The following is a 21,878-nucleotide window of genomic DNA, read 5'->3' on the forward strand; positions in this document are numbered from 1 at the left end:
GGCCTGTGACATGCGGGGCACTGTGCCCAGCACTGTACATGAACTGTCACTGAATCCAAATGATGCAGAGGCAGGGACACGAGGCTAAGAGTGGCTAACGACTTACCCAAAGTCACACAGTGCTGGAAATCAGGCAGGCTGACTCCAGTTCTCAGTATGAACCTCCACAAGGAGTCCATTTCCATACTTGTGGTGAGGAGTAAGTGGCATAAAATGTGTACAACATTCGGCAACCATCAGGCACCAAGTTCATGTTCAGTAACCCTTGGCTGATTATCAGGGGCCCACAAGCCCTGTCCTTGGGGTCAACATGTTTTGCAACTCCGAATGTTTCAACAGAGTGAAAGGCAACTCACTGAAAGGAAGAATATACTTGCAAATCACAAATCTGGTAAAAGGGCTTAATATCCAATATACACAGGGAACCCTCACAACTCACCACCACAAAAAAAAAAAAAAAACCCTCAAAAATTGACAAAGGGCCTGAAGGGACGTTTCTCCAAAGAAGACATACCATGGCCAAGAAGCACATGAAACGATGCTCCGTGTCACTGATAATTAGGAAAACGCAAATCAAAACTATGAGATACCACCTCTTACCCCTTAGCATAGAAATGACAGAAAACCAAGACACTGAAACAAGGGTCAGTGAGGCTGTGGAGAAACCGGAACCCATTCCACCGCCGAGCAGCACGTCCAACGGTGCAGAAGGCTGGAAAGCAGGTTGCGGCTCCTCCGAAGCGGACGATCCCGCAAGTCCGCTTCTGGATACGGACACTGCAGCCGACCTGAGAGCGGGCGTTCGAGCAGGTATGTGTAGGGTAATACTGAAAGCAACGCTTGTCACAAAGCCAGAAGGGGGAAGCAACCCAGGCCTCCACCGGCGGCTGGATGGGCAAAAAAACGCGGCGCGCTGTGTGCTGGAGTACGGCTCAGCCTAAGGAAGGAAGGGAATTCCGACAGCTGCTTCGGTATGGATGGACCTGGAGTGAAATCAGTCAGTCAGATGCCAAAGGACAAATCCTGCGTGATTTTCCTTCTATCAAGCACCTCGAGTCGTGGCATTCACAGAGACCGAAAGCAGAACAGTGGCGGGCAGGAGCTCGGGGAGGAAGCGAGGGAAGTGTGTTTCGCAGATGCAAAGTTGCAGTCTGGGATGAAGAAAAAGTTCCGGGGATGGACGGTGGGGATGGCTGCCTGCATAACACGGACGTGTTTAACGCTACTAAACTGTATGCTGAAAAATGGCCGAAATGTTAAGTTTTATGTCTAACTGACCACAAAACAAAAAAAAAGAAAGAAAAAGATCGAAGGGTTCTCTCCACATTGCCTTGCGAGCAGCTTAAAAAGCGAGTTTGTGGCTTGCCCAGCTACCGCGAGTGCACGCCCTTGCTCCCAGCGTCTTCGCAAGGACCCTAAGTCTGTTCTCAACCTGGCCGGTCGTGACCCGGCATCTTCCATCCCATCTAAAAGCATGCATTGTGTTCTGCTTACGGATCTGTAAAAAGAAAACACTTCGCTTCCATCTGGATTCTTTTCACGCCCATCATGACCTGCAAGCTGATCTGCCTGGCCCGGCTGCATTCTCTGTCGCCGGCCAGGGGAGGGCAGGGGCACGGTGGCCGGAAAGCGCTGTGGCACTGACACGTGGCCCACGCTATCCAGTGACTTTTTTTTTTTTTTTAATTTCTTTTCAGTGTAACAGTATTGTTTTTGCACCACACCCAGTGCTCCATGCAATACGTGCCCTCCCCAACACCCACCACCTGGTTCCCCCAACCTCCCACCCCCCGCCCCTTCAAAACCCTCAGGTTGTTTTTCAGTGTCCATAGTATCCAGTGACTTCTGGGCGGTAACGCCAGCACGCTCAAGCCTGTGGTGCTGCACCAAATTCCTCAGGATTCAAATACACAGACTTTTTCTCCTTTAGTTTAGTGAAGTTGGAAGGGAGGAAAAGGAAGGGATTAATCTGGACTTGGAACAGAAGAAAACTAAAAATTTTTTCCTCCTTCTAAGAGACTTAATTACTAACCAATCTTGTTCCTACAGCCAAGTCCTTTCTATTAGTCCTCAGTTTACTAAGTCAGAAAAAGACTGGGTCAAATCTTAGGAGACAGAATTCTTGCTTAACCAGTAATATCAGGAATACATCCTAAAAACCTGGAAGCTGAACATTCTGTCCACTCGATTTCAGAATAACCAAATTCACTTAAAGAATGTGTCAAATGTCTCGTGTATAATCCAGGACCTGGAATGCATCCGTCAATGTGGCAAAATTTCAGAAAAACACACTTATTATTTAAATCTCAAAAAGAAAAAGGGGACCACTACTCTACAACTCTACCGGTAAACGTGAAGGAGAATTCGGTCAGCAAAATTTTTATCATATTAAAATGGGCATTTTCATACAACCATGGAGCTAGAACACGTGAAAGATCCTATCTGCTACAACCATTTCGGTGTTATCACCCTCTTGAACAGAACCAAAATGGGAAAAGAAAAAGATAGAAGGACACGGAATGAACAGACCATAACTTTATTGGAGCTTGACTCTGCTACAGTTATTACAAAACAAACAACTAAAGGTAACCGGGGCCCGTAAGGTGCAGGCTGCACGGTCCCGCAGCACAGTTACTGGAGGGATGGGTTACAGTACGTTCCTTAGAACAGCTGCAGCATGTGATGGGAAATAGGCTACTGTCAATCAAATTATGTTAGTTTCCCTTGATTTTAGTCATTTTCCTTCACTCTATTTACAGCAGAAAAGCCAGAAAGTTTACTCGCTGTTCACCTCTGTGTTTTTGCTGGGTAACCTGCTGATGCAGTGAATTCTGAGTGCATCTAGAAAATTTAAATTCTTTGTGGTGGTTGTCCAAAGAAAAATGGACCAGGAAAAAAAAAACCAAACACTTAATGATTGCAATATATTTACAAGTTAGTTCTCAAAGACCATTTTCACTGCTAGTGGAAACCACAACACTAGTCTCAATGCAAGTTCCTGCGAGATAACTCCTGGCGGCTCCGACAACTGGTAAATTCACTTTAATACGCTTGGTCTTAAACGTATCTTAAAAGATTTTCATGTACAATATAAAATAAAGAAATTTATTTGGAAATAATTAAATTCCTGAAAAGTAATCAGTGGTTGAAAAAATATATCTACTGAAATGCAATTAAGCCAACCATCTAGGTGGACTGCTGGGAACATGAGCTGGGCGAGGGCTCGGACGGACTCTCAGATGCAGTTTCAAGAGAGATACCCAGGTCTCCGATTGGTGGCTTAGGTCCTGTGTGGATTAAATACCCTACAAGAGGAAGACGGAGAGACTGCCACCGCCCGGGCCCTTAGACAGCACCATGGCAGGGCTGGGTATGGGACCCTCTGGGCGCCCCAGTCTCCATCATACTGGGAACCACCTAGAAGGGCGCGGTGCTGGGCGAAGGGCCGTCTTTATGAGCCGCCGAGCAGCCTCGGGCCTCGCTAGTTAGGGAGGGAAGTCTGATGGTTCTGAGGGCAAGCTATTACGAAGAACGTTAAACTATTAGTAGTTTAAGAGATCATTACAGGAGTGTTAGAGGTCATTCTAAATTTAATCACTTCACATGACGTAAAAGAAAGAAAAAAAGGTAACAAAACATTAAAAAAAAAACATAATTAAGAGGTCGGTTAACAAATCTTTGTCATACTTTCACAAACAGTAAAAAATGCCACAGACAAAAATGACCTATTTAAGTTGTGCAAGGATATGACACATTGCAGGCATTATAATTATCTTTTTCAAATCCGGTAAATCAAAACAGCAGCGAGGCCAAACCACATTTTTTTCCCTCTCCTCTTAAGCATATTTTCCTTGAAATGAGGTAAAGCATGGTACCAAGTGCAATGCTTATCTGTGCTACACGAACAGAACAAAGGGGGACAAAGCTATTACACAACGCAGCATAGTTAGGACTATCGAAAGTGTATTATAAAAGAAATCAAAAATCTTTACAATGAAGGTTCATGCCGATTAACCTCCACACAATCATCATAAGGAACTCCGGAGTTGCTTCTTCAAGACACACTTCCCCAGTCCTGCACACACGTGCCCGCGCAACCACCACACCTCCCACCAGCGGGGCCTCTGTATTGCATTCGGTCTCACGTTGCAGTCACAGGAACAAAAGGATGACACACACACAGGGGCAGAAAGGGGGGCCACACAGAGTGATTTTCCTCCTTAGTTAAAGGATGCAAAACATTTCAACAAGCTAGACTGGGGAACTCTACAGCATTAAAAATCAGCAGCACGAAAGCGTTCATAACCATCTTGTATGTCTCAGAGTTTTTATTTTTTAACTTAGCAACCAGGGGATCACAGAATGCGTCCAAGTGTGAGTCACAAATTAAAATTAGCTATCTTTCTCCAACAACGAAAAAAAAATGAAATAACTAAAGTTTGCCGTTGATAAAACATTTTGAATGGTAGCAGGAAATTTGAACCCCTGAGAATGTATGACCTAATCTTATCCAAGTCTGAACTTTTTCGTATTAACAAAAAATACTCTTCTTAAGATTACAAAATATATTGAGGCATTTTTCTCCCAACGGGAATTGTAACTGTGAAACAATCTGGTTTTGGTGCCAGGAGGCGAGAGAATCCCTTAACACTGGGATTAGTGCATTAGACGTAATGCAAAGCCCTAAGCTCCTGGCATCAGGTAGTTTATAAATTAAGAAGAGATTTGCAATCTAACTTGATCACAAATCACCCTCGTGAGTAAAATTCACATCCAGCCTTACTTGTTAATTGTACATGTTTGCAGTTAATATAATTCAAGAATTGCTTGGTTTTAACTTGCTAGGAGATCTTACGCTGAGGTTGGTTTTGTTTTGTTTTTTTTTAAAAAAAAAAGAAAGAAAGAAATCGAAGGTTCCCAATCAGAAATATTTTTAAAATGAGTCTACCCAAATTAATTTGCTCAAAAACTCATTTAATAATTTAGATCGCAATTTAAATATAAGTTTGGAGACAACAAATAACGTTGGAGAAGCTTAACATCCCCTTCACTCGGGTCTCCTTAGAAAGTGGAGCTTACGGTTTTCTCTGTGCACACGTGCAGAGGTGTTTCTCTGGGGGTGGGGGGTGCAGATAAAGTGAGAAGTACAGTATTCAACTGTAACCGAAAACGGAAAATGCAGCATTACATGAAGCGTCGAGTTCAGAACGATGTGCTGGAAAGCCCTAGACACCTCTGCTCGGCTTGCTTAAACTTCAAGCATAATTAAGGGGGCAAATTGCAGCAAACCTCTACTGGTACGTTGGTGGGAGTGCAAGACTGACCCACAGCTTTTGAAAAGGTAAATTAAGAGGTATTATAGTTACAGTGCAAAAAAAAAATTAAAATTTCAAGCATAATACATAAACGTAGCACCAAACAGGGGGAAAACGCATGCAAAAGAAAAGAACTGAGGTATTTAGGTGAAGAGTGCCTACAAGTCTAACGAAAGAAACTTCGGCAAATGCCTACAAATGTCTCTTTTTTTTCTCTTTTCCAAAGATGGAAATCATGAGCTTGTGCCCCTCCATTAACGAGCTCAATCACAGACGTGTCGCGATGATGGCAGTCTGTCGCACACATTACACTCCCACGGCATTAGCGGCGCGGCTTTGGTAGGTGAAGAACGCACGCAACAGTGTGACAAGTACAGTGAGACACTTAAGTGACAAGACTAAGGGTAAAGGTGCTCTGTTTTGCTTCTTTAAATAAGTAACCAATCAGTTATAAAATCTGCAGCATATTTTAGGTGTGATATGTCTAGAGTTTATCTTGTTAGAGCAACAGCCTACCAGGTGGAACTGCCACGAACAATCTCCATCAGTGGAACGACCTGGCAGGAGGTTTTTAGCAAAATTGGGTATTTAGCCAAAGATTTTTATTACGGTGCTTTAAAAAATCCATAGACTACATATATAATATTCTGGTTTTCAAAATGCCTTCAGGACACATATGACAGGAACTCTAACATAATCCTGTAATAAGTTACGTCACGACTACACTAGTGAGTTGCAAATACCGCTCTAGCTCAACCTCTAAATGCATAATAAAAGGAAGGGAATGTAAAATAGTTTGTTCCAAAAAGATCAGAAATTAAAGAACATCCATGAGGGTTTTACTTTTAAGGCAAGAACCTTTTGTATGCAAGACTATGTGGCATGAGAAAACGAAGACCTGATTCACCAACATGCCAGCCAGCGTTCGTTAAAAACCTGTCCCTTACTCTATCAAGTGCAATGGCGACCGGGAGACATCCTCTTACGCAACAGAACTGGAAAGAAAAGACTGGTGCGGGCACGCTTCTCCTCTCGCAAGCCGCACCGGTCTCCTGGACGCAGCGGCCACGGCGGGACCGGCGCCGGCGCCCACGCTGACCAGGGGAGGGCGCTCCCTGGAGTCTAGGGGCTGTCTTAGCAGTAACCTCCTTGGCCTCCTAACGCTAAGCAGAGCAGACAGAAATGAAACTGAAAAACTAAAACAAAACCCCAAAACAAAGCAAAGCTAAATAACTGTCAATAGTTCTCTCGAACACTTGCTAAATGTCATCGTTAAAGCACTCTCGTGATTTAAACAAAGCAGAAGTGAGGAAAGAAGACAAGATTGTGTTTGCGCAAAAAACTAAAACTACAATTAGTTCCAAAATTTTTATACACATGTTAAATGTTTTATTCTGTAATCTATCTTGTTATCAAACAAACTTTAAATTCTGCCTTCGATTCATTCCCCTCACTCTGGACTTGAAACCATCCTTCTCAATTTAAATAGTTTTCCCCTTAATTCTGCTTTTTGTGGTTTGTTTTTGTTTTTTTCGTTGTAAAAAGGGGTTTCAGCTGTTGGGAACCTGAGGTTGATTGGCTTTGAGGCTGCGTAGGGCTCTTCTTGCTGCTGCAGACTTGGCGATCCTGTAGCTCCGGCCGACGCCTTTAAACTTCCCCTTCCCCACCACTTCCACCGTGACTCTGACCTTGCCGTCATACGTCCTCTCAGCCGGGCTGTAAAAAAGCCAAACAGCTTGAATCCAAAGTCAGAAGTATTTATTATTATTGTCAATCAGGACGGAGCACGCGCTCGGAGGCGGAGGGCCGGCTACGAGCTGCCGGCACACAAAGGAAACGCGCATTACACAGCGGCGTGGCCCCGGCAGCCCGGCCGAGACTCTTCTCTAACTCGGCCTTACTCTATCAAAGCAGAAGGGAAAGCCAATCCGACTACAAACGGAGAGTGCAGAGTGCATGCCCCAGTGTAAATATTGCTCAGAATCATTAGTTTATGGCATCTTTGACAACTCTTCCCCCTCTTGTTTTTAAGGAACTTAATTTTTTCCATGCGCGGTTTTGCTTACCTAAATTTGGCAGTTTCTGGTTCCATTTCAAGCAATTCTCGCACAGGGGAACGGGGCACGTTTGCAGAAAATTTTTCTGTAATCAAAAGGAAAGTAATGTGAATAATATCCTTATAGTTGTTTTTAACTATGACTGCTTCTTTCAAAGGGAGCAAACAGTACCTATCAGCGGCCGCATCATTGGGTAGTACACCTGCCACACCATCTCCAGGGACATCCCGCTATCCATGTAAATGGCACCAGCAAGTGACTCAAAAATGTCCCCCATGGCCTTTGGAACTTCGATGTCCTCCTCCTTCTCTTCGTCCTCCTCAGACCTCCTAAGCTATTGACATAGAGAAAAGTGATTTGTAAGCAACAAGACCACCTTTAAAGGCATTCCACTGTGCTGGGTTTTTCTTGGCTGGGACTTTTATCAAACCCTTTAACAAGGGTAACAATACCTTGGGGGCGCCTGGGTGGCTCAGTGGGTTAAAGCCGCTGCCTTCGGCTCAGGTCATGATCCCAGAGTCCTGGGATTGAGCCCCCGCATCGGGCTCTCTGCTCAGCAGGGAGCCTGCTTCCTCCCTTCTCTCTCTGCCTGCCTCTCTGCCTACTTGTGATCTGTCTGTCAAATAAATAAATAAAATCTTTAAAAAAAAAAAAAAAAAAAGAAAAGGGTAACAATACCTTATGGCCATCACCTACTACACCGTAATAGGTTCTTCACAAACATCTTATCCAAAAAAAAATAAATTTTTTCCCCCAATTTCTCAAGGGATCAAAAAATGCCTTCCCCTGTTAGTATTATTACTCTACGCTCAGCAAAGGGGAAAAAAGAGTCCTTCCGAATGAAAACAAAAACCACACGAAATTAGAAATAGTTAATAAATGTATGAAAAAAATTTCAAATGCACTGGTAATCAAAGAACTGCATCTTAAAATAGTTCTACCCCCTAGCGGCTTGGCAAGGATTAGGCTGAATACTAACTCATACGGCACTGACAGTGGTGCACACACTGCACTGGCAAGTATAAACTGCCGCATTTTCCCAGGAAAATTCTGCCGGACGATAGGTTCCTCCGAGTTCTTTTTTTTTTTTTTTTTTTAAAGATTTTATTTATTTATTTGACAGACAGAGATCACAAGTAGGCAGAGAGGCAGGCAGAGAGAGAGGGAGAGGAGGAAGCAGGCTCCCCGCTGAGCAGAGAACCCCATGCGGGGCTCGATCCCAGGACCTGGGATCATGACCCGAGCCGAAGGCAGAGGCTTTAACCCACTGAGCCACCCAGGCGCCCCCCGAGTTCCCTTTTTATGAAACCCCTTAATATACACTGACTGTAGGAGAGTACCTGACACACAGTAGGTATTCAAAATACAGTAATAATGTAATATACAACGTATATTGTATAAATGTATATAATGTAAATATATAATATGTAAAATAATGTTATATATATGTAATAATAAATAATGTAATGTAATACAAAACTTAGATATGTATCAAATGCCTTTTAAAAGTTCCTAATTCTTTGAAGCAACAATCCCACCTTTGGGAATTTATCTTAAGCATGTACTTAATATATTTACCATACCCATGTTTATTAAACAACGTAAATACCTAGCCACAAAGGACTATTTAAATACTTTCCATCATAGCCATATATTATTGATGAAAGTGCAGCCACTGAAAGTCAAAACGCCAGAGAATACAAAGAAAGTTGTCCTCAGAATATTAAGTGGAAAAAAACACATTATGGTATACTACACATAATATAGTTCTATTTTATGAATACTTATTATTTATATACATTAGCAATAAAACACTACAGAATGTTCATTTTGATTTTATCCAAGGTAGTATATTTGCATAACTTTAATTTTCTTTTTGCTTATTTGTATTTTCTAAAATAAACACAAAGTACTCGTGGAAGAGAAAAAAAAGAGAAGAGGGCATTGGGAGTTTTAAAAAAAATTTCTAAATGGATTGTTTAGCCGCACAGACTCTATATAAAACACTTGTAGTGCTGGCTACAAGGAAAAAAAAGACACCTCTTGTTCATACATCACAATTTTGAGGTAGAAAGGAATTTTAAAACTTATCGAATTCTTTCCTTTCACAGATGAAGAAACTGAGACCCACAGAGGTGGAGAGACTTGCTTAAGATTCAGCAGTACGTTAGAAAAGCCAGACCACTGACATTTCCAGTTTCTGTAACTTCTAATACATATGTTTGTATAAACAAAAGAAAGGAAAAGAATGAACAAAAATTAACAGAACCAGCATGTCCCGCTGTCATCAAAAGAGAACTTAAATCTAATTTCAGCTAACTCCTCAAATTCTAAGCTTAAACATTTCAGAAGAGTAAGAGCAGAAGTAGCCAGAGTACATAGGAGATGGCTCTACCTCCTGGTCCCCCGGCTAGCTGTCCTCCGACTCAGACCGTTAACCTTGGAGGAGGACACCCGGGGGGAGGCGGATCTGTCGTGCATGCAGGGAAGGACACCTTCCCTGCAGCTCTGCCTCAAATTTCTCTCACAGCAAGTCAAGGAAAGGCACTAGTCCCCAGCCACCGTTTGGTGCAATTAAAATAAATAAATAAATAAAAGTACAAATTAAACAAAGAGGAATTAAAACAGCCACCAGCATTAAGAATAAATTCTCTGACTCCTTATAAGACATCAACACAGGGAAGACACGGCCATCAGAACGGGGAGAGCGGGAGGGAGCGGGCTCTCCTGGGCACACAGGTATGCGGACGGATGGCAGCGAAGGGTCAGAGGAGAGAGGAGAGATCTAAGGGAAATTCTTCACTACAAAACTTCAAAATAGCTCACAAACACATTAAAATCAGCTCCATCACCAAAGAACCTTTGGCTGAACTTACCACAGAAGCCTCTCAAATTCCAATGGTTAAAATTTTAGAAGGTTGGTTTTTAAATGAGATTTTCCTATTTTCAAGTAGAACAGAAAATACATTTGTGAGACTTACCTGAGATGGTACCAGCGACTGTTTTCTGACCCATTTCAACAGAAAGAAAGGCGGAATAAAATGCACGGAGCCCCCCCTGAGGTTCAAGCGCCACGGAGTGGGCGGGGGCCCGGCAGGGGCCAGCAGGAGCCGGCAGGACTTTTCCAGGGACTGACCAGGCATCAGGAACAGAAAAGAGCCGACAGCCCCTGGCCCCCTCTCTCCCCCGGAAGGACCGCACGCACCACCTCGGGGGGCAGTCAAGTTCTTAAAGGGCCCACCTGGAGAGGTGGCCCGCGTCCCCACCCCCGCCGCGTCCCCCGCGGTACGCACCTCGGAGTCCATGCCCTGCATCTCGTTCTTCTCCAGCTGGAACTGCACGAAGTCGTCGATGACGTGGAAGAGCTCGGGGGAGACGGCTTTGAAGTACTTGTGGTAGTCGTACTTGACCGCCAGCGACGCGAAGATGGTGTTGTTGACCAGCGCGGACCGCAGGTCGGTCAGGACGCCCGGGGAGTGCTGCCGCGGGTCTTCGTAAAGGTGCTTGGTAATGAGGTAGTCCAGAATCGCATCTCCCAGGAACTCCAGGCGCTGGTAACAATCTGCGGGCGGCCCAGGGCGCAGGCGTCAGCGCGTGCCAACCCCACTCTTCGCACATGGTAACCCACCGTGAGGTCTGGCCCCAGAACACCCCCCCACCCCACCCCTAGAATGCCACCAGGCTTTCGTTTTCGCCTGTATTCTTCAATGACAACCCATGTGACATGTCACACTTCCTGGAGCCTCTGGAAATTCAATTTGAATGGCAAATTAAGCCTATTTTTTATCTATGAATTGGGGTCATAAAAGCCTTCCATGGCCCAGAGGCTACTGCTCCTGCAGACAAGACACTGGCCGGGGGCCTCATCAGGTCAGGCCCTTCCCGCGGGCACAGTGCTGGCCAAGCGGGTGCTGGGTACTGCCGAAGCCACAGCCTCGCTCATGCGCTGGCCGTCAGGGGCCTTTCACTGCACGCACACCCCACACTCTGCCCCCAGTACACCCTGTGCACCCCATGCATCCCGCACTCTGCCCTCGCACCCCGCCCCCGCCACTAGGGAAAGTTCACTGGGGCCACCATGCCTCACCACTCCTAGATCACAGCAGCCACCCGCCCAGTAAGTACCAGAAAACCCTCCTGCCCACATGAGCGAGACATGCTGACTGGACACCAACCACCGCCTGGGAGAGGAGAGCTGTGGCCGTGCGCAGACCTGGGCCAAAACGGGTCAGCTGGGGGGAAGGCGTCCCAAGCCGGCCAGCACCCCAGCTCCTCACCCAGCCAAGCAGAGCCCGTGCAGGCTAGGAGGCTGGGGCAGGGACAGCCGAAGTGGGGCGTCCGGGACGCCCAGAGTGCCGAGGCAGGGGCATCACTCAGCAGAGGGCAGGAAGGAGAACCAGAGGGAAGCAGCGCCGGGCCACCAGCCCTTCCAGCCCAGAGCCAGACCGGTTTTCACGTTTCGGCTTTACACTTTTCTGATCATCTTAACCTTTCTTGTTTTCCTTACACACTCTATACTCTGCTTTGGTATTCTAAACTCAAGCACTTACTACTCTGGTAGAGAAAAAAATAACGAGGCTTTTCGGAAGCCGAAGCTGACTGCAGTTCCAGGCGCCTCGCCTCCCTTCGCACCTCCCGGACCAGCCACCACTACGTAAAGCAGGAGAGACCCTGCAGGACAGCGTCTAGTGGAAAGCGGCAGCAGAGCTCAAGCAAGGGCACCCAAACCTTCCCCAGAAGCTTCTTTGAGCCCACGCACCTTTAGATTTAAAAAATGACCTTAAGAGAAGGGCCTTTTAGTTTGGGAAGAATGATAAAAGGACATGGAAATACATCCAAAATATACGAAATCAAGGACCATAAACAGTGCTAAACAGGCATCAGAAAGTCGCCGGGGAAGGACAAAAATGGGAAAAGCACAACAAAGTAGGAAGGCCCCAATTTCTCCAAGTGTGCAGCACGTGAAATGACCTCCCTGCGAGCAGGCCCGGCGGCCGCACTGGCAGCGATCGGCGGCGAGGAGCCGGGCGTGCTCCCAGAGGAAGAGGGAAATAAAGCCGCCCTCGTTTTTCTCTTGCTCCCCCCTCCACCGGCCATCCGAAGCACCAAGTCTGCACACGCACGGGCCAGCGCTCTTCCCCGCGCGCGCTCGCGCGCGCGCACACACACACACACACACACAGGGCAGAAAGAGTGCAGTTAACACGAGCTCACAGCTCCCGAGCAGCGGAGTTCGGCCAGAGGCTCCTTACCCGTAATGGTGTTGTAGTGGTAGGAGGCGTGGGTAAAAGCCTGTAGAAGGTAAGCCTTATTCTTGAATCTGTAGTTGATTTTCTTTTCGAAATTTTCGAAACCCGATATAAGGTGATTCAGTGTTTTATCTGCGTCGGGGTGATCAAACATGCATCTCGGGGGGATCTTCAAACACCCATACTCCAGGTCTCTCAACACCGAGGAGCGGGAGCCGGCCGCAGAGGCAGGAGCGCGGCTCCCTGAAAGGTTCTTTTGTTGGCTGCTGGAATTCTCCCGAGGCGGGCCCACCGCCTTCTCCCGACCAGTCCTTCTAATCACCGGGAGCACCTTGAGCCCCAGCGAGCAGAGGAAAAGCTGAGCAGCGCGCTCGCCGCAGCTGGTTAAGTAGCAGCCCAGCAGGGCCTCCACGCAGTCCGCTATGCTCTTGTCCGCGATACACTGCTCAGTGTGCAAGTCGTACGAAATGGACTGTTTCCCCGTGTCAACACCACAGTTTTCTTCGGATGGATTCCAGAAGCCCACCACAAAGTCGTCCTCTTCCACGGCTTTGCTAGGATCCAGATAGCACATTGCATCCCAAGAGCTATAGTCAAAATCCTCGAAATCTGATGAGAAGGGCATGCTACCCAAGGAGGCCTTTTTGGGCATTTTCCATTCGTATGCAGAATCAGTGGTTGAAAAAGGAGAGAGAGAGATTTTCTTTACAAAAGCTCCTGATCCCATTAGCATGTTATCTATAAATTTGATATGTTCCTGATCATACTCCAGGAAATCATCTTCGTAATCGGCGTCCTCCTTTGGAGCCCTCCACATCAGATCCTCCTCCTCCTCGTCCTCCTCCTCGAAGTCCTCGTCCAGCTTGCCATTAGCCAACATGCAGTCTTTTGTCTGAAACGAGGAGGAATGGGGAAGGAGGGGAGACATAGCTGCTGTTTTTAAAAGGGTTTGAAACTCAATAAAAGCAAGGGTTATGGATAATTTCAAATGACAACCACAAATACTAAAAGGCAACTTTAAAATCATGGCCATTTGTTTTCAATTAACATAAAATAAGTTATTTAATCATATAAACAAAGTGAAACATGTTCTTTGAATGTTCATTCTCTAAGTTATAAAATGACCTTTATCCCATATGAAGCTTTAAGTTAAGGATTTTTGAATATGGGTATAAAGTTAAAATTGATGTCCACGAGGCAAAACTTCAGCTAAGAAGTCTTACTCCAGCAGACACACAGTAAAAGCACTCACATGCTGATCACAGAGGTCTTCGATTTTGCTGACAAAGCTTTAAAATGTTTCAAAAAGATTTTCAAATTAATAAAATTAAATTCCAGATGCAGAAAAGCATTATCTGGGCAATCAAGAGTATAAATACCAAAAAAGACAAATTACCTTAAAAAAATCTGTCAAATATTAAAAATAGGCAATAGGGTTTCATGCTAAAGGTTTGTTTCCATTTCCACTTCAAATCAAAGTATATTGGCTACAATGTAAAACTAGATTGCTCTACTTGAAAACTAGTGATCACTGAACTAAGTTACAAATCTGGGAAATTATGCTTTCCCCTCCACTGTGCTACAGTAATCAGAGGAACAGATTATAGCATAACTGACAAAAAAAGAAGAAAATTTAGACTAACATGAAACACAACAATCCAATTTCTGTCAGAAGATCTTTGCTAATTCCAATTTCTTTGGCAAAAGCTTATTTGTGAATGACAACCTTAATAATGGGCTGGGATTCAGTAATGATGTAACTTTTTTGCAATGCTAAAAGATGCCAAATTTCTGTTGCGCAAGAAATAAAAAAGAAAAAAAAAACTTTATACTTTGGGGAGAAAAAGGCAGGAGGGTGTGCTTCAATTCTGATAGGGACAACTTTCCAGAGATTTCCTGACAAAAAAGTTTTCCAGCTTTGTCAAGTATTTTTAAAATACTGCAACATTTCATTTTAAGCCAGACCCAAAGGCATAGTGTATTTGTAAAGAAGAGCAGTGAACCAAGCCATGTCTCCGTAACTATGTACCTTTACGGGTTTGCTTTTTTTTTTTTTTAAATGAAAAAATGTTTAGGAAACTTTTCCAAGAACATGAAAAGAAACTGCAGGGGCAGATCTCTAGGAACTATTTCCTGTTAAAAATCCTATATCTTCCCAGGGTAACATGAGATGTTTTGGACTACTGTTTGGTCCTTAACATTTAAAAAGGAAACTGCAATTAAAAAAAAAAAATCAGAGTAATTTTTTAATAAAAAAAAATCCTTATGTATCTTTAGTAAGATGCTACCATAGTGTAAAATTGGCAGTACACATACACACATGCACAAAAGAGTAGGTTTTATCACAAATAAGCTATGTGATCTTGGACAAAGTTCTTTAATGCCTCTGGGTTTCAGTTTCTCTATCTGCAAAATAGCGGGATTCTACCTCACTAAATGGTCTCAGAGAACACTTCAAGCGCCAAAAAAAAGGGAAAAAGAATTCTGGCATAAAATTCTTTCCTCCTGTTCAAGTCCACTTTCAACCTGAGTTATTACCACTTGGGCATTCGTATGCAAAGTTTCTCTTAAACCTATCTGTTGAGGGGTGAGTCAAGCAGAACAAGAATGCAAGCCCGCTCCTTCCAATATCATGTAAGGGCCTACTTCAGTAAGTATAAACTACCAAGTGAAAATATGAATGGTATGTTTAATGTATTCCCAAAACCAAAGTGCCAGGCCATCTGAAACGGAAAATAAAAAATCTCTATTGTATTTTTTTTAATCCTTTTTTAATCCAAAGGACTCGTCAATGTCACTTTTATGCTAATATTTTTAAAAAAGCCAATTACATTATGAAACTACAAGGCAGAATAATTACTACTGGAATGTTTTTCAAAAATATGCAATATCTTCTCTAAAGTCCTCAAAATCTATAAACTTCCCTCTAAGCATTTACCTATTTCTAAGTTAATAGCAAATGTAATTTTTCTAACCCAGCCTGCATTAATATATTCTCTTAATGCTTTTCTGGAGCAGTTCAATTTCTGTAAAACATCGAACACTGCATGAGTTAAAAATGTACTCCATAAAGGGGTAAAAATCAAAATCGGGGCGCAGAGTGGCAGACCTGGGGAAACTTGAGACGGAGAACCAGCACAGGCATGTCAGGAAGAGGACACGAAAGCCTGTCTATTTAGAAAGCGTGACCTGTGAAAAGAAACCGTGTTCTCACTGTTGGCCTGAAGGAAAAATTAAGTAACAGTGATCCAGTCTCTCACTGACGCAAAATAAATGTCCGCAAAATGAAAGTGGCCTAGAGATCGCCTTGAGCTCTGGGAGAGGCGCTAGCGTTTCCCAGCCACCCGGCTCCGGACCGAGGGCTTTTCCAGCTCCAAAGGCCTCTGAGGTGCCCTCTGGTGGCCTTCCAGACAAGACAAAATGAAGACGCTGCACCTACTATCTGGCCTTCAGCCACTGGCAAGATTTAAACTATTTCCAGAAAACTACAATCTTTATGATTACTCTCTTTTCTTTTCTTTTGTTTTAAAGTCACCGGAGAGGACTGAGTCCTAACCGAGAAAACCCTGACCTGTAAAGCAAAGCTTTACTGAAATTAATTATTTCATAGACTGGAGATCACGGTTCATTGAAAAGTCATTGAACAGAGCTAAGGATCGAGGGAGGATGAATTGTTTTATGTAATAATAAAATGAAATGTTAAGGAGTTTTGCTTTTTTTTTGCCGTTTTTGAGTCGCGACATTATATATACTTCTGCCTCTGAAAAATGATGATATAACTGACCCCCATCAAAATTACAACACTGTTTCTAAATTCAATGAAGAGACCATTTATTTAAAGCAATTGATTCAATATATCAAATACCTACTCCATTATAAATACACCATGGAAAGAGAACACAAAAATTAATAGCACAAAATTCTCCCGTTCACCAAAAAATAAATGCTTCCAGTTACCAAAAACTTACCATTTCATCTTTTTCCCATTTATCTGTGTTACTTTTGTCTTGGTTGACTACATAGCCAGGAGGAAGCCAATTCACAGGGGGATCAAATATTGATACCACCATGCGGCTGGGCAGTCCCTTCTTTTTTCCAAGACGATACAGATTACAGTTGCTGACCTTTAGCAGAAAAAATTTATAAGATACTTATCTGCAAATGACCACTGCTGAAATTTATACCAGGCAAATAAACACACTTTTCGCTAAACTAGTTCTTCATACTACTACAACTGGTCATCAATTATTCTTGATGGCAAATATTATATACCCATACTTTCTATATCCTTCAGTGTAGTTAGATGAGAATCTGATTTTAGAAGCAGATCAGAAAACACTGATATGCAAATTCCTCATAAAGTCAGAACAAAGGGTTCATACAATTTAAAACTTCTGCAAACATAACGTGATGATAGCAAACGCAAAGTGCCCACTGGGACTGTGAGAACAGAAAATAATCCACGTAACAAGTCTAGATGTCACAACATCCTCAATGAAATAAAGGGGGGGGGATGCCACAAACTCTAGCTATAAAGTGGAAACTGGCACTGAAGAGAACCAAGAGAATTTCACACTCTTTGACTCTAAGCCACAAATATCACTTTAATTGTAATGTTTTCTCAAATATCATTCCTTTGTTTTCGATGGCACTTCAAGACATTTTTGTTCAACCATTTTAAAACAGCAAAAGGTATAGCTTCATTGCTTACCCGCTGGTCTGTTTTTCCTAAGGACTCCATGTCCTCTGTAGCTCAGTCAAATTGTACCTTCTCTATCCAGAACTATCTAGTAAAAACCTGGAAGCCAGGATCTGGAACTGTCAATCTCATTTGCATTTTCTATAAACTCAGTTCCTTTCTTAAAAAAATATTTTATTTATTTATTTATTTGATAGAGAGAGACACGGTGAGAAAGGGAACACAGCAGGGGGAGTGGAGTGGGAGAGGGAGAAGCAGGCCTCCTGCTGAGCAGGGAGCTGATGTGGGGCTCGATCCCAGGACCCTGGGATCATGACCTGAGCCGAAGGCAGCTGCTTAAGGACTGAGCCACCCAGGCACCCGACTCGGTTCCTTTTTATGGAAGTACTTCATGAGCTGCATTTCTGGGGGAACTCGATACCACTGAACAGGCACCCAGCCCAGGAGGGGCACCTGGCCGGCCATCCCTGGGAGAAGAGCGTCAGCAACACCGAGGAGCAGGCCCTGTGGACGACACAGCTGGGAGGGGACAGGGGTCTGCACGCGGCACCGTGTGCAGCATGCCGTCGGAAATGAACAGCTCAGATCAACGCTAGCATCCCTGTGCCTACAAGGAGACGGCATCGCGGATGGCAGGAGAGGATGAAGATGGCCATCACAGTCAAAGTCAGACGGAACGGGGGGGGGGTGGCACGGGACGGGACGGGAAGAAAGAGCTCAGCGCTCCTGAGCTGCAACGCCTGACGGGCAGAACCGGACAAGCGGCAGCGGGGAGAGCCCTGAGAGAGGAACGAAGTGGGGGTGTGCGTGCCTGGAGGCTGTATGCGGACCAGCTAGGGGCTCAGGCCTTGTCAGGACGCAGGACGTGTCCAGGGCGGGAGCACGCGGAGAAGGCCGTCCTTCAAGACCAGGCTCGGGGAACAGCAATGACTCCTACAGGACATAAGGAGTCAAGGCTTTCCCGGCAGATGAACAGATGAAATTTTTGAAATGTACGTGAATTTCTTTCTTACGTAATAGAGTGCACTGCTGCTTCCTACTCATCCTGGGTCTCTGACCTTTCCTTTCTGCAACCACCTGGTGGGAATCTCATTCGCTGACAGCTTTGATGATCACTCTCACAAAGACTCCGGACCTCGGTCCTAAATTCCAAGTTATCTGAACATCTCACTGAATATTCCACTTCACTTTCCATGAGATCTGAAAACCCTATACCTGACCCTTATTCCCACATTTGTGCCTCTGTCACCACGAGCGCCACCATCATCCCCATTTCCCCAGCTCATACACGGTCATCCCGGCAGGTCTCTCTGCCCCTAATCACACCGACAGGCAGCAAGGAGGGTGGCGAAGGTTACCGGCTCTCGCCTCCAACACCTCCCTGACTCTCTGGTTAGTTAGGCGACCTTATACAAACTAATTAAACTCTCTAAACTAATAAACTTTCCCCCTCTGCAAAATGGGGACACATTATCTACCCTTCGGGGGTTCGCTGAGAAGCATGGGCTGTAAATGCTCAGGCTAGTGTCTGGCGTCACAGAGGGACTTCAGAGGTGGGGGAGACTGACGTGGGACGTAGGGGAGGGTGACGGTGAAGAGCGAGGTCTCTAAAGCCAGACTGTCTGGGCTCCGACGTGTAGTGCCAGGTGACCTCAGGCAAGCTGACGTCTCCTGCGCCAGTACCCTCATCCATGAGCCAGGACTACTGTAAGTATACACAACTGTAAGTAAGATTACAAACTAAATGAGAGCATACAGAACTAAATGAGGCGATTAATGCACGTGAGGTGGCGAGAGTGCTGTCTGCCTAAAGGAAGCACTTAGCTGAGCTACAACTCCTCTTCCCCCTGAACTCCTACTCACCTCGGCCCTCTCCTCTCTGCCGCAACTCTGGAACTATTCCATTTTCCGCTGGCTTAGACATCTTCGAAGGCCCACGGATTGCTCAGCTCGGTTTGGTTTTGCTTTTCCACTCAGGCTACATGCCACTCCCAGGGCCATCCTCTATAGCTACCAGCTCGTGGGCATGAAGAGTCCCTTAGGGGGCGCCTGGCTGGCTCAGGCAGCTGAGCGCTGGGCTCCTGATTTCGGCTTAGGTTGTGATCTCAGGGTCGTGAGATCCAGCCTTGCGCTGGGCTTAGCACTGGACAGGGAGCCTGCTGGGCATTCTCTCCCTCCCTCCCCCCACCTCTCTCTCTCTCTCTCTAATAAAAGGAAAAAGTCCCTGGTGCAACATTCAACATGAGTGCAAACTCCTTCGCCCAGCACAGAAGATCGTCCCCAGCAGAGTGTCGCCCGCCTGCCTTCTTCGTCTGTCTCAGGCGCTTCCGGTCCGCTCCCTGAGGGCTGACACACTCTGCCAGTCCTTCACTGTGTTCACACAAGACAAGCACGCCTCTTCCATGAATGCCTTCTGATCACAAGCAACAGTCCTTCCTTCTGAGTGTTTAGGGCAATTAGCAGCTTTAGAAGCTATTTGTCAAGCAGGTACACGGGAACCTGGGCCACCTCTCTCAGCATCGGGTGAGCGTTCTAACTTTGTGGCGCGCCCTCCTTAAATCTGAACTTGCACTGGTTTCGGAACACACCCTTCCTCCGGGCTCTCAACTGCCTGCTCGGAGCTCCGGACGTACGGCCTTGACCCCGCAGAGTCACCGAGCTAGGGGGGGCTACTCTTTCCCTTCCTCGTGCTCCAAAACCTTGAAGATGGGCTCCTCCATGCAAGACCCGTGTTTTATCCACGCCTGTATGCCCCGTGAGCCAAGACGGCACTGTCCCGAGTAAATGGTGAGCTGGATGAAATTAAAGCACGAGTTGCCGGAGTGACCATGCCACATATCTCTTTACGCCCTGCTCAGGATCCAGGAAGCATACACATTCTCCCAAACGGTCCTGGTGGAACTGGATTCCTACCAATAAGTAAGCCACACGCAGATCAGCTAATGCCCGCCCAAAATCCGAGTGCTGTAGCGGTGAAAACCAGATCACGGTCAAGCCCTGGGGGGGTGCACCACAGGCCCCACACAATCCCTCATCTTCTAGAACCACCCGACACCCGAAGCCACTTGTAGGCACGCTGACCAGTTGCTCGAACTGCCCCAGATAAAAACAGCCTCTTACCTTTTTGCTTCTCATGTATGAAAGGCGGCCCTCGTGAGCGTCAGGGTAAGTGCAAAAGAGATACGTGGTGATGGCGTGCTTTAAAAAGGAGTCACCGAGCATTTCAAGCCGCTCCAGGTTAAATCCATCACTAGCATTGGAAAGGGTCAAAGCCTGCAGAATAAGTCCAGGATTGGGGCCAAGAGTCCTCGAGGAATACCCAGGACACGGGCTCTGCTCGGAGCCCGTCCTGTCCTTGAGCGCTCGAACAGCTTCGGTAGTACCAGGCGTCGCGGCCGTCGTGGGACTTCCATCTGAGGTAGATTTGTGAGCATTTCCGTCAAGGTATTTATTACTCAGTAGAGTACATTCATCGCTGGGCTTGGGCTGGTTCTCGTAATTGTATAAATTCTGAATGGGATATGAGGTAGTTGGTTGTACAGGTATTTCCTGCTTGTAGTAATTCAGCTGATTTCCTTGGCAAAAGTCTCTGTTAGCTAAATCATAACTGCCGTTGGCAAGATTTTTATTGTAAGAAAGACCATTAATTGCTGTAAAATCTGTTGAAACTTCAATTTGGAGCTTACCAGGTGACTCACTGAATACCGTCCTGCAGTTCACAGACATTTGGTCATGATTTTCTAGAGAGGAGGTTCTATTAGCACCTTGACGTGCAGCATTTTCAGGGACTACAATTGTGCTGTGCTTACAGTAATTATCATTTTCAGCTGAAGAGGAGTTAGCAATTGAGATGAAAGATTTGCTGTCAATAGATTTTTTCCACCCGAAGTCTAGGTTAGGGTATCTGCAAAGACATTTTTACGACTCCGTCAGATCCTTCAGAAGGGCTAGGCTTAGAGGGAGAACAATGTGAAGATGACAAACATATCAAGTAAAGATCGCTAGAAATCAGCTCCACTTCAAAAGAGAACCAAGTCTCCAAGGCAGACACCAGCAGTCCTGGACTTCCGCGGTGCCCATCAGGGAGGGGGACGGGGACGGGGCTCACGGGGCTGCTTCCATCCGCTGCCCTTCGGCAAGTGCGGTGTGGTGCTCGGGCCTGGGGGCGGCCCTGGGGCCTGGAGCCCCTGTGAGGGCTGGAATCCCAGGCCCTCCAGCTAACCAGATGCTCATTTCCAGAACTCTGTGCCCTGGCTTCCCGCACTTGGAAGAGGGGCTAACAACCCCTACCTCCTAGGTTGTCCTAAGTGATTAAGTGACCTAATAAAGGCTCCGGCATTTAAACCAGCGTCAGGCACTATACTAAGTATTCGACAAACACAGTTGTGTCTTGCACTAGTCTATTTTCACGTTCCTTAATCCCTAGAACCATCTCGGTCTTGGCTACTGGATAACCCAAATTAATCGGAGTGGTTAAGCCAGTACTTTCCTGACGATGCAGCCACTTTCCTAGTGGGAAGAAAGTGAAAAAGACAAAGAACATATTGAAGCAACTTCC

The 21,878-nt window shown here is 45.6% G+C and overlaps 1 protein-coding gene across 2 annotated transcripts in view; it reads right to left on the reverse strand.

The window, feature by feature from the left end:
* Nucleotides 1-4,886: 4,886 nt before the first annotated feature.
* Nucleotides 4,887-21,878, reverse strand: part of DICER1 (dicer 1, ribonuclease III) — a 70,065-nt gene continuing 53,073 nt past the window's right edge. For both annotated transcript variants that reach the window (XM_080807362.1, XM_080807363.1), the window contains 7 exons: nt 20,441-21,224; nt 16,590-16,745; nt 12,625-13,513; nt 10,666-10,934; nt 7,544-7,706; nt 7,382-7,457; nt 4,887-7,031 (listed from right to left, as the gene is read on the reverse strand). In XM_080807362.1, the coding sequence (XP_080663488.1) occupies nt 6,866-7,031; nt 7,382-7,457; nt 7,544-7,706; nt 10,666-10,934; nt 12,625-13,513; nt 16,590-16,745; nt 20,441-21,224 (2,503 nt within the window). In that variant the 3' untranslated portion in view covers nt 4,887-6,865. The remainder of the gene's footprint in view (nt 7,032-7,381; nt 7,458-7,543; nt 7,707-10,665; nt 10,935-12,624; nt 13,514-16,589; nt 16,746-20,440; nt 21,225-21,878) is intronic.

This window comes from Martes martes (genome assembly GCF_963455335.1).
Source record: "Martes martes genome assembly, chromosome: 7".
NCBI classification, from domain to species: domain Eukaryota; kingdom Metazoa; phylum Chordata; class Mammalia; order Carnivora; family Mustelidae; genus Martes; species Martes martes.